The sequence below is a fragment of the Nerophis ophidion genome, linkage group LG04 (genome assembly GCF_033978795.1).
Source record: "Nerophis ophidion isolate RoL-2023_Sa linkage group LG04, RoL_Noph_v1.0, whole genome shotgun sequence".
Taxonomy (NCBI): Eukaryota; Metazoa; Chordata; class Actinopteri; order Syngnathiformes; family Syngnathidae; genus Nerophis; species Nerophis ophidion.
This window is the reverse complement of record NC_084614.1, coordinates 55,472,441-55,489,889: the sequence shown is the minus strand read 5'-3', so window position 1 is coordinate 55,489,889 and position 17,449 is coordinate 55,472,441. Positions and strand designations below refer to the sequence as shown.

The 17,449-nt window shown below is 41.8% G+C and overlaps 1 protein-coding gene across 5 annotated transcripts in view; it reads left to right on the top strand.

Annotated features, from left to right (window-relative positions):
• Window positions 1-17,449, top strand: part of tmem45b (transmembrane protein 45B) — a 32,753-nt gene that overhangs the window by 4,195 nt on the left and 11,109 nt on the right. Inside the window, exons 2-6 of one of the 5 annotated variants that reach the window (XM_061898485.1) lie at window positions 1,690-1,755; window positions 2,671-2,727; window positions 5,433-5,516; window positions 14,310-14,507; window positions 14,573-14,785. In XM_061898485.1, the coding sequence (XP_061754469.1) occupies window positions 14,318-14,507; window positions 14,573-14,785 (403 nt within the window). In that variant the 5' untranslated portion in view covers window positions 1,690-1,755; window positions 2,671-2,727; window positions 5,433-5,516; window positions 14,310-14,317. The remainder of the gene's footprint in view (window positions 1-1,689; window positions 1,756-2,670; window positions 2,728-5,432; window positions 5,517-14,309; window positions 14,508-14,572; window positions 14,786-17,449) is intronic. The other 4 variants (XM_061898484.1, XM_061898483.1, XM_061898481.1 and 1 more) reach the window with 4 other exon arrangements.

Here is a 17,449-nt window from a genome sequence, read left to right as displayed (position 1 = left end):
CTGTGATTTTATGCATCAAGTGTTCATTCAAGGCCAAGGCAAAATATCGTAATATATATCGTATATCGCAATATGGCATAAAAATATCGCGATATTAATAAAAGCCAATATCGCCCAGCCCTAATACACACACACGGACAAAGTTTTTGGAATAAAATTTACACAAGTTTTTAATATTTCCAACCTTGAGCAAACTTTAGCTAACAGCTGTCAGCTAATAGCAGGACTGCCACGTTTCACAAAATGAAAAGTGTGAGACTAGTGGCGTGATGCGGACATTGTAAGTAATTCAGGTTTAAGATAACGAATTGCACTTTATACAGCACAGTATAAATCCACGGTGCAAATAAACTAACACACGTGGTCTTTGCACAGTAAAAAATTCTAAATTAATCCAATTTAAATCCCCTAAATTTAAATCCCCTACAAAGGACGATGGGGAAAATGCAAAACAATCTCTCCTCACTTATCAATTGGCCCATTTTAGCTGCTTGATATTTCTGATTGATTACATTGCTTATAGGAGGCCGTCACGGAAGTAACATACCTTTATTATCCACTTACAATAATTACACACACACACTAAAATATATATATATATATATATATATATATATATATATATATATATATACATACATACATACATGTAACTGCTGTGTACCCGTCCCGCCAAGAATCCACACACAGGCTGGTTTGGATGATGTGGTTCTTTACTGGTAGCTGCAATGAGTGATCAGAACGCACCTACACACACTATGTGGTTAGCAATTCCGCTGGTTTTGATGTCATTAGCAGAGGGCAGGACGTCTGCTAAAGGATATAACATTTTCATATTTATGCAATTACAGATGTATCTTAATACAATGGTTTTTAACAGTAAACCTTTTTTAACGTGTGATCGTATGGTGGTTTTAACTTGCTTTATCTTCAATGGTATTACAATTAATTCAATACAACATATTTTTAACTTGTTTTTTAGCCAACATCTTTTGTTTTTATATTTCTGAAATAGAAAATAGAAAAATACATAATACAATACATGACATGACACAAATAATTAAACGGACTTTTAGCACCCTCTAGTGGTGACTAGCGAATACAACAGACCAGGTTGTCCCCATGTTAAAATGGCGGAGAATCCAAACTTAAAGGCCAACTGAAACCCACTACTACCCACCACGCAGTCTGATAGTAATTATATCAATGATTAAATATTAACATTGCAACACATGCCAATACGGCCTTTTTAGTTTACTAAATTGCAATTTTAAATTTCCCGGGAGTTTCTTGTTGAAAACGTCGTGTAATGATGATGTGTACGCAAGACGTCACAGGTTTTTAGGAAGTATAAGCGCTGCACACACACACAGCTAAAAGTCGTCTGCTTTAACGGCATAATTATACAGTATTTTGGACATCTGTGTTGCTGAATCTTTTGCAATTTGTTCAATTAATATTGGAGAAGTCACAGTAGAAAGATGGAGTTGGGAAGCTTTAGCCTTTAGCCACACAAACACACGGTGATTCCTTGTTTAAAATTCCTAGAGGTGAAACTTTACTATGGATCAGAGCATGGTCAAGCCAACATGGATCCCTACTGAATGTCAACCAGCAGGTTTCGGTGAGAAAATTGTGGTTAAAAAGTCAGTTCTTACCAGAGAAAAGCTGAGCTTGTGCCGTCCATAGCTGCCGTCGACTCCCCTGAGACACTGCGCGTCAAGACACCCGTGGAGACACCCTTCCGACTATCAGGTACTATTTAACTCACTGTAACACTAGCAACACAATAGAAAGATAAGGGATTCCCCAGAATTAACCTAGTAAATGTGTCTAAAAACATCGGAATCCATCCCAATGCTATCGCGTTTTTTTATTTACCTTTTTTTTTTTTTTTTCCTGGTCCGTCGCGATCAATATCCTCAAACACAAATCTTTCATCCTCGCTCAAATTAATAGGGAAATTGTCGTTTTCTCGGTCCGAATAGCACTTTTTGTTGGAGGCTCCCATTAAAATCAATGGGAATATGTGAGGAGCCCCCACACATGTGACGTCATCGTCTGCGACTTCCGGTAGAGGCAGGACATTTCTCTTACCACCGAAAGTTGCAAACTTTATCGTGGATATTCTCTACTAAATCCTTTCAGCAAAAATATGGCAAAATCGCGAAATCATCAAGTATGACACATAGAATGGACCTGCTATCCCCGTTTAAATAAGAAAATCTCATTTCAGTAGGCCTTTAAAGGCTTTTAAAGGCTTACTGAAATGAGATTTTCTTATTTAAATGAGGTAAATGGAACTGTCTTTCTTCAATCAATCAATCAATCAATGTTTATTTGTATAGCCCTAAATCACAAGTGTCTCAAAGGACTGCACAGCCCACAACGACATCCGCGGTACAGAACAAGGAAAAACTCACCCCAGTGGGACGTTGATGTTTCGATTCTTCACGTTACTCTTCCCAGATTTCAATAAAGCAATTCCTGTGGGAATCTTTCCTCTTTAGTGAAGTGGATGATGGCTGTCTCAGCTCTTGAAAGATTGTCTGGTGTTAGAGTTTAGTATCCCAGTGCAGCTTTAATGCGCATCATTTCCTGATCCATTTTGTCATCACTTATGAGTTTTCTCTTTTGACTCATCTCCAGTAAAGTCCTTCTTATTTTCAGGATCCAGGCAACTGACCTCTTCAACAGTTTCCAGTCAGAGAAGTTAGTGATCAGTGGGTGAGTAGCACTTGGAGTATCAACAATAACTACATTGGTGCTGAGCTCCTTTTTTACCTCGGGGTCCTCTGCTGCAATCCCTTACTCCAAGATATCAGCTGGCCACTCTTTCTCTTGTTTCTTCAGAAACTCGGGGCCTTCTATCCATCCTTTGTGAGTCACTAACTCATCCACTTTAACTCCTCTTGAGGCTTTGTCTGCAGGATTTTGAGTGGTATTAATGTACCGCCATTGTGACATCAGATGTTAGAAATCTTTCATCTTTCCCAAACCTCCTTTTCATATCAAGTATACGTTGCCTGGCAACGCACTGATTGTTGGGCAGAGACACATCATCCTTCCTTTTTAAAGGGTAGTTCCAAAGTGTAGTGTCCATCTTGAAGCTTGCACGAATTAGTCATGACCTTCATGAACTTCATGTCATCTCTAGACATTTCTTCTTTGTCTTGTGATGACCTCATGTTAAAATCATGGTTATATTGATTATGCAGCAGCTCCTCCGGCTTTGTTATGGAAATCCTGTTGACAGTAGTAGCAGAGCAGCCAATCTTACTCCTTCGCACTGTAATCAGTAAGGCCATTAATGACCCACCCCAATAGGGTCTTAACGGCATACGGTTCATTTCCACTACTGTTGACCACTTCCCAGGGTACAAGCAGTTTAGACTCATTGGTCCCAATCAATAGCTCTACATCGGCTTGAATATGAGGATAAGTGACGCCATCCAAGTATGGCTACTTAGCCAACTCCTCTTCATTGTTGAAGTTGCTTGTCGTTACGGGCATCCTTTTTTGGGTGTATACCTTGGGAAGGTCGTAGAACTGTTGCCTGGTGAGGCTTGAAAGCTCCAAGTCTGTCAGCATGTAACTGGAAACTGATGTTTTTGGGCCCATGGTTAGGAGACTTATTTTAGTTTTTCTTCCATTCAAGTTGAGCTTTGTCATCAAGCTTTCAGAACAAAATGCATCCCTGCTCCCTGGGTCCAGAAATGCATAGGTTTGTATGACTGTGTGTCCTTTGCTGGACTTTATCTGTACAGGCAGAATTGACGGAATTCAATTTCCGTTACCAGCCCCCGTTCGTCCACATGTTTGCAGAGATACTTGTGCATTATTCACAGATAGTTTCCTTGCCTTATTTTGGTTTGCATTTATGTTGTTGTTTGCTCTTTCCTTCTGACAAATATAAAGCAGACTTAGATGGTTTTTGCTTGCATACTTTGAAGGTCAAGCGCTTGTCACAATGCCTGCTAAGATGTCCAACATGTAGACACCCAAAACAGATTCCTTTCTGTCTTATGAAAGTTATCTTTTCCCTGTGGGTCTTCTCCATCTAAGGACACTGGTCAAGAGCATGATTTTTAGAGCAGCAAACAGGCGTTTGTAGTACGAGCAGACGCACTTTGCTTTGGAGCGGGTTTAAATCTGGTTTGATCTTCCGCTTCAGGGGTTTCAATGGTAATAATCATGGCAGAACAGTCACCTTTGAATTTGGGTTTACCTTGAGATTTCATTCCTTTTACAGGTATACTTCCGGTACTCTGTGGTGCATTCTGGATGTCTCCAAAGACTGGGTCAGAGACAATTTTCACTTGTCGCTCAATGAATGCAACAATGTCTGAGAACTGAGGTCTGTGATGGTGGTTTTCCAATATGTTGCATGCAGAGACTCTGCAGCTTTCTCGCAGCCTGTATGGCAGCTTCGCGATCACAGTTTTCATGATAGTTGGCATATTAAGTTACTGCATATACTGCACGTTTTCCATGGCAGTGCAACATTCTCAAAAGGAAAAGTGCTCGTACATCTTCAGATTTACCAAAGGCCAGTTAAACACTTTCTCCATGTAAGCTGCTGTTATCTGGTACTGGTCACCAAAGTGTTTTTCCAACAAATACTTTGCCATCTCATAGCCTCTGTCTGGGGGAATGTGTTGACAGCTACCCACCAGTTCTTTAGGTTGACCCCGAGTGTATATTTCCAGGTAGGACAAAAAGTCTCCTTTGTTGCTTGTGTTTTTCTCAATACATTGCACAAATGCTCTGACAAAAGTTCTGTACAGTAATGAATCACCATCAAAATAAGGAATCTCCATTGGTGAGAGTTGATGAGAGGTTTGCAGCGACATTTGCAATGTTGCAATCTCATTTTGCCTTTGCAATAAATCACATACAGTAGGGGTGCCATCTGTTGGAGGGGAAATGTTAGTTTGCCTTGATTGCTGTACAGGGGAGTCCATGTGGGTTGTAGGGCTATGGTCCTGTACTGTATTCCAAGAGACCTGCTGCTGTTTTGGTAAAGAAAGTGGTGGTCGCGGTTGTACCTGAATGGGTTTAGGGTGTGAAATACATGGACTGTGGTTCTTGCCAAAATGTGGGTGGTTGTAGTTGCCATGCTGTTATTTGTTGTTGGATGGTGTATAGACTGTGGTGAAGGTGGTGGTGAAGCTTGGCTTGACTTTATAGTCTTTAGCCTAGGGGTTGAGAGTGACTGGTGCTTTAGCCTGGGGGTTGAGAGTAACTGGTGGTTCTTTGGTTCTCTTTAAGTAGGAGTTCATGCCATCAGATGCTGTATGCGAAGAACATGAAGGCTGGGAGCCTTCCAGGTCCATCATTTCCTTCTTTTCTAATTCTTTGCCTCTCCTCTTCCAATTTCTTTTTTATCTTTTATTTCTCCTCCTCTTCCAATGCATGTTTTTCTTTTTCAGCTGCAGAGCGGACAGCAAGGGTAGCCCTTTCGGCCACTGCCTGTCTGCAAGCTGAGGAGGTGCTTGATCTACTAGAACCAGACCGTGTGTGACTCCCATGTGATTTGTGACTTCTAACATTAGAAATGCTGTCATTTGGATTATTTTCGTTTTCCAGATTCTCGATATTTTATAGGGTTGGTGTTTTTGTCCAGGCGTTATCATGCTCAGTAAATTCATGTACATTGATTAATTTGACTTTGTACTATATGTCTTGTTTGATTTGGTCTATCGTATTTAGAATTGGTAGGAGGTATTTCTGTGCACTTGCAGTTTCCTTTATAACATTGAGATATTTGGTGAAAGCAGATTGCACTTCCATTTTGTCCGCTCTATTTTCCATCATCTCCATGATATGTTTCTGCGTGTTGCTTGTCTTGTTTAATTTGGATCTTCTCTCCTTCTGAAGTGTTTCAATTCTGTCCATTAGGGCCTTTAGTATAATTTTTACAGTGTGTTTTTTTTTTTAACATCCTGGGATTTGTTTTTCAATATCAGATGTTTGTTCTGCGTCCACCTGTTTTTCCCATCTCTGCAGGCTGTGACCGCTTTTCAGTAATTTCTGGCAATTCAGCCTGTGAGGGTTCCAAATCAGAAATGTTTGCCATATCCATGATTATACATAACCCACAATTCAAAATCAGATCTAATATATGGAAACCTTGTTAATGTCAGTTAAAACACCAAACGTCAGAACCACAGTTGCATTTGTTCGAACCAAAACCTCACCCATGAACGGGCTTGCACGAGGAATCATAAAACACCACCTTGTATTTAAAATGTACCCACGAACGGGTTGCAATTATGCACAAAACCTCATAGAAAATACCCACTAACGGGTTAAGTAATAATGAATAAGAACCACCTATGCATTTGATTTTTTCTTGCTGTCTTTGTGTGCACACAGTTATATGGCCATATATTAACCTGTGTAGCGTGCTACATACAATTTACTTTACTTGATGCTGGCCCGTGACATTGTTCTTGTCTTCAAAAGATTGTCTTCAAAAGGAGTTCAATATTTTCAAAAAGAGTACAAAACTTCAAACAGCATTACGCGTCCCAGCGATGCTCAGCTGTCGCTCCAAACGGCGAGGGCCAATGTGGCTTTGGTTCGAACGGCTGCGATCCCGTCCGATGTCCTACCGTCTCCTGGTCGAAACGAGGCAAAACAACCCGGCCTGTGGCTGAACACCGTCAGACAGCGTGCGCTCCAGTTGCAAACACTGCGCCCTGAACACTGGTTGAGATCCTCTTCATTGGTTCCTGACATGCAGTCTGACTACTTCCTGGCCCTAATGAAGTGTCCACTGTGTATCTTAGCTGACATTCAAACTTAGTCCTTTTTCCAAAACGAACAAAGACTAAAGTTTCAACTTAATGTAGTCTTTACCTTTGGGCTTATACTGAGGGCGACTGTGTTGACTAGTTTGACGCGTGCAAATGATTGTTTGTCCAGTATTGTGGTTTTGTGTTTGGATATGACAATCAGTTTATTTTAAGCTATCAAAATTAAATTAAATCAAATGTAGGCTTTAGAACATAATGTATGCTGACCTTGAATGGAACATTGTCACAGCAGCGAGACCTGACTACACACGGCCTGCAAGGCACAGTCGAAAACTGTTTGTGTCCTTCATGCAATCGCCCCCAAAGTGCTCCCACCTGAACCCAATTGAATGAGGTTACCATGGCAACCGCACCATAACAATGGTCCCATCTCATCAAAACTTCCTGGTTCTCAAGAGGAAGTGGGTGGAGCAATCTGCTGAAAAGGAAATTCAGCATGAACTGAGGCCAGGAATCAGTTAGAGAAAAAACAATATAAACAAATAAGAACATTTGGCTCCAACATATATATATCTGTGTGCGTGTGTGTGTGTATATATATATATATATATATGTATATATATATATATATATATGTATATATATATATATATATATAGTTAGGGCTGGGTGATATAAACGATATATCGCGGGTTTGCCTCTGTGCAATATAGAAAATGACTATATCGTAATATTCAAGTATACGTTCTCACGCGGTTGCTTTTAGCTGCGGACATTACACTACAGGCGTTTCTCACTCCTTTTCGTCTCTTCTTTTCACAGAGACGTAAAATAAGCCCACCTTCTTGCATACGTCACATACTGTCACGTCATACATCACATACGTATACGCCCTCGCCCAGCAGAGAGGTAGAAGCATCGGTAACGTTAGCTGGGGCAGGTCGTGCAAGCCGAGCGGTGCGAGTGACATTACAAGAGAGAGAAGGTGTGAAACTGATCACAAATGGAGGAAGAACAATTAATGCCCCCAAAAAAACAGCAGGGAGTCATCATATGGCGGTGGTTTGGCTTCAAGCGGGAAGATATTCAGCAGACAACAGCAATATGCAAAGTCTTGCTAAGACAGGTAGCAGCATTACTAATATGTTTTTTCATTTAAAAAGTCACCCGCGAGAGAATGAAGAGTATTTAATGAAAACAGTTTTGTTAAATTGACTTAGTTGTGGTTTCCCTCACTACATGAAAGTTTAAAAGTAGCATATGTCAATGCAGTATGAAGAAGAATGTTTTAACGTAGACACATGGAATCATAATACTGCTGTGATTATATGCATCAAGTGTTCATTCAAGGCTAAGGCAAAATATAGAGATATATATCGTATATCGTGATATGGCACAAAAATACCGAGATATTAATAAAAGCCAAAATCGCCCAGCCCTATGGTACCCTGATTCACACCAAGACACAGGATTGGTTTTGCAGCAAGCCAAAAAGGGTATTTATTATACAAGTCTTTTTAGAAAGGGCGGGTTGTGGAAGAATCAAATCACAGGATTGGTTTTGCAGCAAGCCAAAAAGGGTATTTATTATACAAGTCTTTTTAGAAAGGGCGGGTTGTGGAAGAATCAAATTTAAAGTGACCAAACATAAATATCTCCCGTCCGGGGATCTCAGTCCTTCACACAGCACACGTCTTAAAATGTCATAGGTAATTGCCTATAAAACAATAGAGACACAACATAAGTAAATATTGTCCATAGTGGTGAAATAGTGGCTGTCTCAACTTACCGCCTGATGCACCTGGCTTGACACAGTGGAGAGCCAGACCTGAATGAGGCAGAGTTAAAGGTATTTAGCTGGGCCCCACCTGGCCGCACAGCTGGTAGCACTTCAGGCTGATTGAGAAGGTACAGGGGAATGTACCGCCCCCTCGATGATGCGGCCAAGGCTGGGGCGTTGTCGTCTGTGTTCCACTCTGCCTCCATTCCCTGGCTCCTCCCCTGTGAGGTGCTTACCTGTCAGGCGGTGCTTGACTGAGACACCACATATCCCCCCTAAGCTCGCCGGTCGGTCCGGGAGCTTTTTTGTCCTCTTCATAGAGCCGGGACATGGCGTCTGCATGTGGTATCGCCTTCCCAGGCCGATATTCCATTGTGAAATTAGAATTATGTAGCTCTAAGAACCAGCGTGTGACGCGATCGTTTCAGTCCTTATTTGTGGACATCCACTTCAAGGGGGCGTGGTCTGTCACCAAGGTGAAGGTCCTACTCCTTAGGTAGTAGCGGAGGTGGTGTATGGCCCACTTGACTGCTAAGCACTCCTTTTCTACTGCGGCATAATTTCGCTCATGGCTCTGGAGCTTCCTACTAATAAATGTCACCAAGTTCTCTTCTCCGTCCACGAGCTGGGCGAGTACGGCTCCAATGCCTGTGCTTGAAGCGTTGGTGTGGAGGATGAACGGCTGACTGAAGTCGGGGGCTTTCAACACAGGTTCTTCGCACAGGGCTTTCTCCGACATCTGGAAGGCAGTCTCTGCCTCAGCCGTCCAGATGACATGATGGGGCAGTTTGTTCCTAGTCAGTTCAAACAGCGTTGTTGCAATCGTGGAGACATTTTTAATAAACTTTTGATGATATGACACCAGGCCAATAAATGACTTCATTTGCTTTTTCGTCAAGGGGCAGGGTCATTCCCTGATGTGCTCCACTTTGCGGGCCTGGGGTTTCACGCAGCCTCTTCCTATTGTGAAGCCGAGATAATCCGTCTCCGTCAGACCCACTCGGCACTTCTTAGCGTTGACCGTCAGCCCGGCACGCCTAAGGGTTCCTAGGACTGCGTTGAGATGCTGGAGATGGAGAGACCAGCTGGTGCTATGGATCACAATATCGTTCAGGTAGGTGGCTGCGTATTCTTGGTGGGGCCGTAGAATTCTGTCCATCATCCTTTGGAATGTTGCCTGCGCCCCATGGATCCCGAACGGCAAGACGGTATATTGGAATAGCCCCTCTGGTGTGGAGAAGACCGTTTTAGGTTTCGCCCTTTCCGTCAATGACACCTGCCAGTAGCCTTTGGTCAGGTCCAGGGTGCTGATGAACCGAGCGGGGCCGAGCTGCTCTATCAGCTCATATACTCTGGGCATGGGATAAGCATCACACAGTGATATCTCATTTAAGTTGCGTAAGTCATTACCAAATCTCAGGGACCCATCTTTTTTTGGCACAATAACAATCGGGCTGGACCATGGACTATGGGATTCTTCTATTACTCCAAGTTCTAACATTTTCTTTACCTCTTCTTTTATAGCCACCCGCCGGGCTTCTGGGATTCGGTAGGGCCTTTGTCTTATCACTTTTCTGGGTTGGGTCTCAATGTCATGTTTGATCGCCTGGGTCCTTCCTGGCATTTCCGAGAGGCGGTCCTGGTTCTGTCCCAGAAGTTCCTTAACCTCCTATTTCTGTGACGGGGAGAAGTCCTCTCCTATAGGTATCGGGAAAATGGTCTGGGGAGAGTGTGCATTTAAAAACGCAGCAGATGGCAACGGCTCTGCCGCATGCCATTTTTTCAGACTATTTACATGGTAAATTTGGTGGCCCTTCCGTCGTCCTAGCTGGTTTACCTTGTAGTTGACGGGCCCCATTCTCTCAATTACCTCGTAAGGCCCCTGCCATCCGGCCAAAAACTTGCATTCGCTTGACGGAACTAATACCAGCACTTTTTACCGAACCTGGAACTCTCGGAGTGTGGCACCTCGGTTATATGTTCTTGCCTGTTATCTTTGGGCTTTTTCCATATGTTCTCTTACCATTGGCCAGATTTTGCGAGCCCGGGCCTGTAGTTCGGCGACATGGTCGATCACACTGCGGTGTGGCGAGGGTTGATTCACCCAGGTCTCTTTCGCAATATCTCGAGTACGTTGGCTATAAACTAGCTCAAAGGGGGAGAGGCCTGGGGCACCTTTCTGATGACAAAAAGGACATATGGAATTAGGTGATCATAGTCTTTCCCGTCTTCGTTGGCTACTTTTTAAGCATATTTTTCAGCGTACAGTTGAAACGTTCCACCAGGCCATCTGTCTGAGGGTGATATACAGAGGTTCGTATGCGTTTTACTTTCAGCCATTTGTACAGCATGGTTAGTACTTGTGACATAGAACATGTGCCCTGGTCCGTTAAAATCTCATCTGCGATCCCCACTCGGCTAAACATCATAAACAGTTTGTGTGCGATAGCTTTGGCTGAGGCTGTGCGTAATGGTACAGCCTCAGGATATCGGGTGGCATAGTCTACTATTACCAGTATGTAGCAATGTCCTCTGGCGGACTTCGGGAGTGGTCCAACGATGTCCATTGCCAGACGTGAGAACGGGGTGCCAATGATGGGGAGCGGTACCAAGGGGTTTCGATATGTGGGTCTTGGTGCAGTCTTTTGGCATTCGGGACAGCCCCTTGCAGAAGTCTTCTATGGCTCGTTTCACACCGGGCCGATAGAAGCGGGTTATTATGCGGTCATATGTCTTTTTGACACCAAGCTGTGCTCCCAGCTAATGAGTGTGGGCAAGATAAAGCACTCGGGAGATATGAGACTTAGGTACTAGCAGTTGCTCAATTATGTCCCCGCCCTTTGTTAACACCCCTCTATAGAGAAGGCCCTTTTTAATAAAAAAATACGGTGAATTAAGTGCACTCACCCTTTCACATTTTTGTATGTCAATTTCCACAACTTGCTGGCGGGCCTGGCTGAGGTTCTGGTCATTCCACTGAGCAGTGGCAAACTCGCCTGTTTTAGGGTTGCTGCTCTCTTCTGGCACAGGGAACTCCACAAAGAGGTCCCCTTCCTCTTCTGCCTTCTCCTTTCTGCTCTCCCGTCGCTCCTCTTCAGCTGAGCTGTCACTCAGTGGGGCCTCTGACGAGGGCCTAAACGCGGGGCAGGCCGCAAGCGGTCTCGTACTTTTTTGTCCATTGTGGTGTCGGCGACGCTGCGGTGAAATGGCACATGGAATGAAACTCGGGGTCCATTAACGGCCAAAGAGTACACAGTCAGGCCCAATAAGCAGTGGAACAGGCAGGTTTGCTACCACTCCAGCTGGTACCAGTGCCTCACCTCGGGGTGTCTGAATGCGTATGTGGCTCATCGGATACTGGCGGACATCTCCATGTACGCACGTCACTGGAACGGTGTCTTTGCTGAGGGGTCCGGACAAGTCAGCGTGTACCAAGGTCACAGCGCTCCCACTGTCCAGCAATGCATGTGCATCGGTCCCCCGATCTTAACTGGAAGGCTGGCATGTTGTCCTCGTCCACTCCCCGTGTTGAGGCATGGTTTGCCTGCATCTGAGCTGGGGGCCGTGGCCATGGAGACATCACGGTCGCGTTCCGGGCACGCCCAAGACATGTGGTCTGGGTGTCCACACAAGTAACATTTCCGCTGTGGGGGTCGACTGGGCCTCTCAGGGGCAGCGCCCCAAAGTCGGGGTAAAGACAGCACAAGCGTGGCGCTCTTCGGCGGTGGCGGCCGAGCGTATCTTCCCCGGTGGCTCTCATCATTTCCATGCTCACTTGGTGGTTCTCTAATAAGGCCACCAACTGCTCCACAGTTGGAGGGCTCACTTGTGCGGCATATTTTCGGGCATAAGGCGGAAAGGCTCGGATACAGCGGTCTATAACTAGTCAGTCTATGGAGGGGGGTTGCCTCCGCTCGTTAGCCATGTGTGTTATGCGGAGCAGTGCGGCTACCTGCTGACGTGGAGACTGGGTGGGCTGGAAGGTCCAGTTGTGATATCGTTGGGCCGTGGAAGGCAGACTGCGCCCTTGGCTGGCGAGAATGGCTTTCTTTAGTCTTGTGAAGTCTCGAGCGTCCGCCAATGCCAGGTCTCTGCACACACGTTGGGCTTCTCCAGTGAGAAAAGGGGCCAGTATGGATCCCCATTCTTCTCCCGGGCCGCAGTGCGCTCGAACAACTCCAAGTAGGCTTCCACGTCATCCTCTCCCGATAATTTAGTCAGGACCTCAGCGGGTGCCTGTGTAATAGCCACATCTTTAACAATTTTTTTTACTAACTCTTGTACTGCACCTTGAAGTTCAGCTTGGCTTTTTAACAAAGCCCTTTGGGCTTCTGTGTGTGACATCATCAGAGGTTGACGTCAATCAGTATGCCCAGATTCTCCACCATATGTGGTACCCTGATTCTCACCAAGACACAGGATTGGTTTTGCAGCAAGCCAAAAAGGGTATTTATTATACAAGTCTTTTCAGAAAGGGCGTGGTGTGGAAGAATCAAACTTAAAGTGACCAAACATAAATATCTCCCGTCCGGGTCTCTCAGTCCTTCACACAGCACATGTCTTTAAATGTCATAGGTAATTGCCCATAAAACAATAGAAACACAACATAAGTAAAACATTTCACTAGTATTGTCCATAGTGGTGAAATAGTGGATGTCTCAACTTACCGCCTGATGCACCTGCCTTGACACGGGGGAGAGCCAGACTTGAAAGAGGCAGAGTTAAGAAAGGTTTGTAGCTGGGCCCCACCTGGCCGCACAGCTGGTAGCACTTCAGGCTGATTGAGAAGGTACAGCGGAATGCACCGCCCCTCAATGATGCGGCCAAGGCTGTGAGGTGCTTACCTGTCAGGCGGTGCTTGAGTGAGACACCACAATATATATATATATATATATATATATATATATATATATATATATATATATATATATATATATATAATGTGCGTGTAATTATTGTAAAACTGTTTATATATTTTAGTGTGTGTGTGTAATTATTGTAAGTGGATAATAAAGGTATGTTACTTACGTGACGGCCTCCTTTAATCAATGTAATCAATCAGAAATATCAAATTGATAAGTGAGGAGAGTCTTTTTATATTTTCCTCATCATGGTTTGTAGGGGATTTAAATTGGATTAATTTATTAAGTAAGAATTTTGTACTGTGCTAAGACCTGTGTGTTAGTTTATTTGCACCCTGGATGGATTGGATGATATATAAACATGCTGTGCTGTTTACAGTTCAAAGTGCAATTCGTGCAATTAATTACAATGTCTGCATCACGCCACTAAAGTCTCACACTTGTCATTTTCTGAAACGTGGCAGTCCTGATATTAGCTGTCAACTTGTTAACTAAAGTTAGCTCAAGGCTGGAAATATTAAAAACTTGTGTAAGTTTTATTACAAAAACTTTGTCCATGCGTATGTAGTGTGTGTGTGTGTGTGTATATATATTTATATATATATATATATATATATATATTTATATATATATATATATATATATATATATATATATATATATAATTTCTCACTAGACTCTTGACGTTTTATTTTGATATTAAGTCAAATATCTCGTTGATTCTGAAGTGGTCGTCTTCTTCCCCCAAACGAGTCAGAGCTTTTCTTTCTATCGCTCACACACAGATGTCGTCGCATTCTATGGTAAATGAATTTTTCTGTTGTGGAAAATAATTATATTGGACTTTGAAACTGTACTCACCTCTTTTGATTGGCAACAATTATTTTGTATTATTCCTGTTTTCAGACCAAACCATGGCCAACTTTGGTGGACACGCCATCCCCGGCTCTTTCTTCTTGCTTTTTGGATTTTGGCTGACAGTGAAACACACTCTCCAGCACCACTGGAGGAAGACTCATCCCAAAGGCAGAGACATTGTGCCTCCATTCTCTAAACGGATGGACTGCATCGAAGGAGGATTGCAAATCTTTGCTTCATTTGTTGGTCGGTGTTCTCTAAATACGTGACTAAAACATTCCAAAGCGGCTCTAACTTAATTTTTGTCCAAGGCATCATGGTGGAGCAGTTTGTGGTGGACGGCCCACACGCTCGCCTTTACGACACGCATAACAATTCGTGGGTGAAGCTGATGAACTGGCAGCACAGCACCATGTATCTCTTCTATGGCATCTCTGGAATAGCTCTGGTCGTGAGCACAGTGTCAAAACTGGTACCGGTCGGTGTGGACCGCTTTGCTCTCTCCTTGGCGCTGTTTGTAGAAGGTAAGAGACAGCTGTTAACATTTACATTTGTTTAATAAGGGGCATTTTCCTGACCTAAAAATACAACATACAATATTTACACAACTCCCGTTGCCTCAACAAAGCAAAAAGCAACACCAAGGACAGCACACACCCTGCTTCCACCTGTTCAACCTGCTACCATCAGGCAGGCGATACAGGTGCATCAGAGCCAGAACAAACAGGCTCAGAGACAGCTTCTTTCCCAGAGCTGTCACCATGTTGAACTCTAACTTATAATAATAATTCACCCCTATACAATATCCGACTCTAATACGCTACTGTGCAATACTACCCTTCGAGTGCAATACGCCCGACACTGATTGATATTTATTACTGCAGTACTCTCGTCTTGTTCTGTATATTGTACAGTATTTTGTATTTCTATAGTGTTTTGTATATCGTACAGGATTGCTTATTATTTGTATTGGATAGTGGTCTGTTTATTTCAATTGTTAGTTTTTCCTTGATTACTCTTGTTATTTATTTTTAACCCATATTCGTTCAAACTACTGCACCTTAAGTTGGAGTCCTTAATCTCGTTATATGCAAATATAATGACAAAAAAGTATTCTATTCTATTCTACAATAAAAACTACATCCATGCAATCGTTTTCACGAAACAAAAAATATAAAAATAAGAATTAAATCTAAATAAATTATACTGTAAATACAACTAGAATAGCTATTAAGACACACAATAATTAGGACTCACAAGACCTGTTCAAAAGACTCAACTTGTCACAACACATTTTTTATTTCATGTTCAATTTCTTGCCTTTTTGATATATTTTTTGCCTAACCTGTGGTGCTAACCAGATCAGATGTGTTTGTTAGCTAAGCCGAGCTAACTTCTACTGCCTTTTTGAATATATTTTTCTATTCAAAAAGCCAATTTGGGTAAAATTATTAATTATTTGTTATATATATATATATATATATATATATATATATATTAGGGGTGTGGTAAAAAATCGATTCGAATACGTTGTGCGATTCAGAATAGATTCTCATTTTTTTTAAATCGTTTTTTTGTTTTTTTTATCAATCAAACAAACCAATACACAGCAATACCATAACAATGCAATCCAATTCCAAACCTGACCCAGCAACACTCAGAACTGCTATAAACAGAGCAATTGGAGGAGACACAAACTCGACACTAAACAAACCAAAAGTAGTGAAACAAAAATGAATATTATCAACAACAGTATCAATATTAGTTATAATTTCAGCATAGCAGTGATTAAAAATCACTGACATTATCATTAGACATTTATAAAAAATAAGAAAAAAGAACAATAGTGTCACGGTGGCTTACACTTGCATCGCATCTCATAAGCTTGACAACACACTGTGTCCAATGTTTTCACAAAGATAAAATAAGTCATATTTTTGGTTCGTTTAATAGTTAAAACAAATTTACATTGTTGCTATCAGTTGATAAAACATTGTCCTTTATAAAAGCTTTTAAAAGAAATCTACTACTCTGCTAGCATGTCAGCAGATGATGGAGATGATGATTTCATTTTCCAGCATGATCTGGCACCTGTCCACAGTGCCAAAACCACCAGTAACTGGTGTACTGACCATTGCATTACTGTCCTCCATTGGTCTGCCAACTCCCATGACCTGAACCTCATAGAGAATTTGTGGGTTATTGTGAAGAAGAAGCTGAAAGACACCAGGCACAATAATGCAAATGAGCTAAAGGCCGCTATTTAAGCATCCTGGGCATCCATAACACCTCAGCAATGCCACAAGACGATTGCCTCCATGCCACGCCATATTGATGCAGTAATCCGTGCTAAAGGATTTCCAACCAAGTACTGAGTGCATTAATTGACATTTTCAAATGGGTTTTGTTTTGATGTTATAAATCTTTTTTTTGTACTTGGTCTGAGGAAATATTCTAATAATAATAATAATACCTGGGATTTATTTAGGGCTTTTCTAAGTTCCCAAAGTCGCTTTACATGGGTGTGTGGGGGGGCTGGGGGATGAGGGAATTAAAATTTTTTGAGATAGGATTTTTGAATTTTCTTAAACTTTATGCAATAATCAGCAATATTAAAATAATAAAAGGCTTGCAATATTTCAGTTGATGTGTAATGAATCCAGAATGTATGACATTTTCATGTTTTTAGTTGCATTACAGAAAATAAAGGACTTTATCACGATATTCAAATTTTCTGAGACAGTCCTGTGTGTATATATATATATATATATATATATATATATATATATATATATATATATATATATATATATATGCATGCATATATATATATATATATATATGCATGCATATATATATATATATATATGCATATATATATATATATATATATGCATGCATATATATATATATATATATATGCATATATATATATATATATATATATATGCATATATATATATATATATATATATATATATATATATATATGCATATATATATGCATGCATATATATATATATATATGCATATATATATATATATATATATATATATATATATATATATATATATATATATATATATATATATGTCTATCTGTGTTGGCCCTGCGATGAGGTGGCGACTTGTCCAGGGTGTACCCTGCCTTCCGCCCGATTGTAGCTGAGATAGGCGCCAGCGCCCGC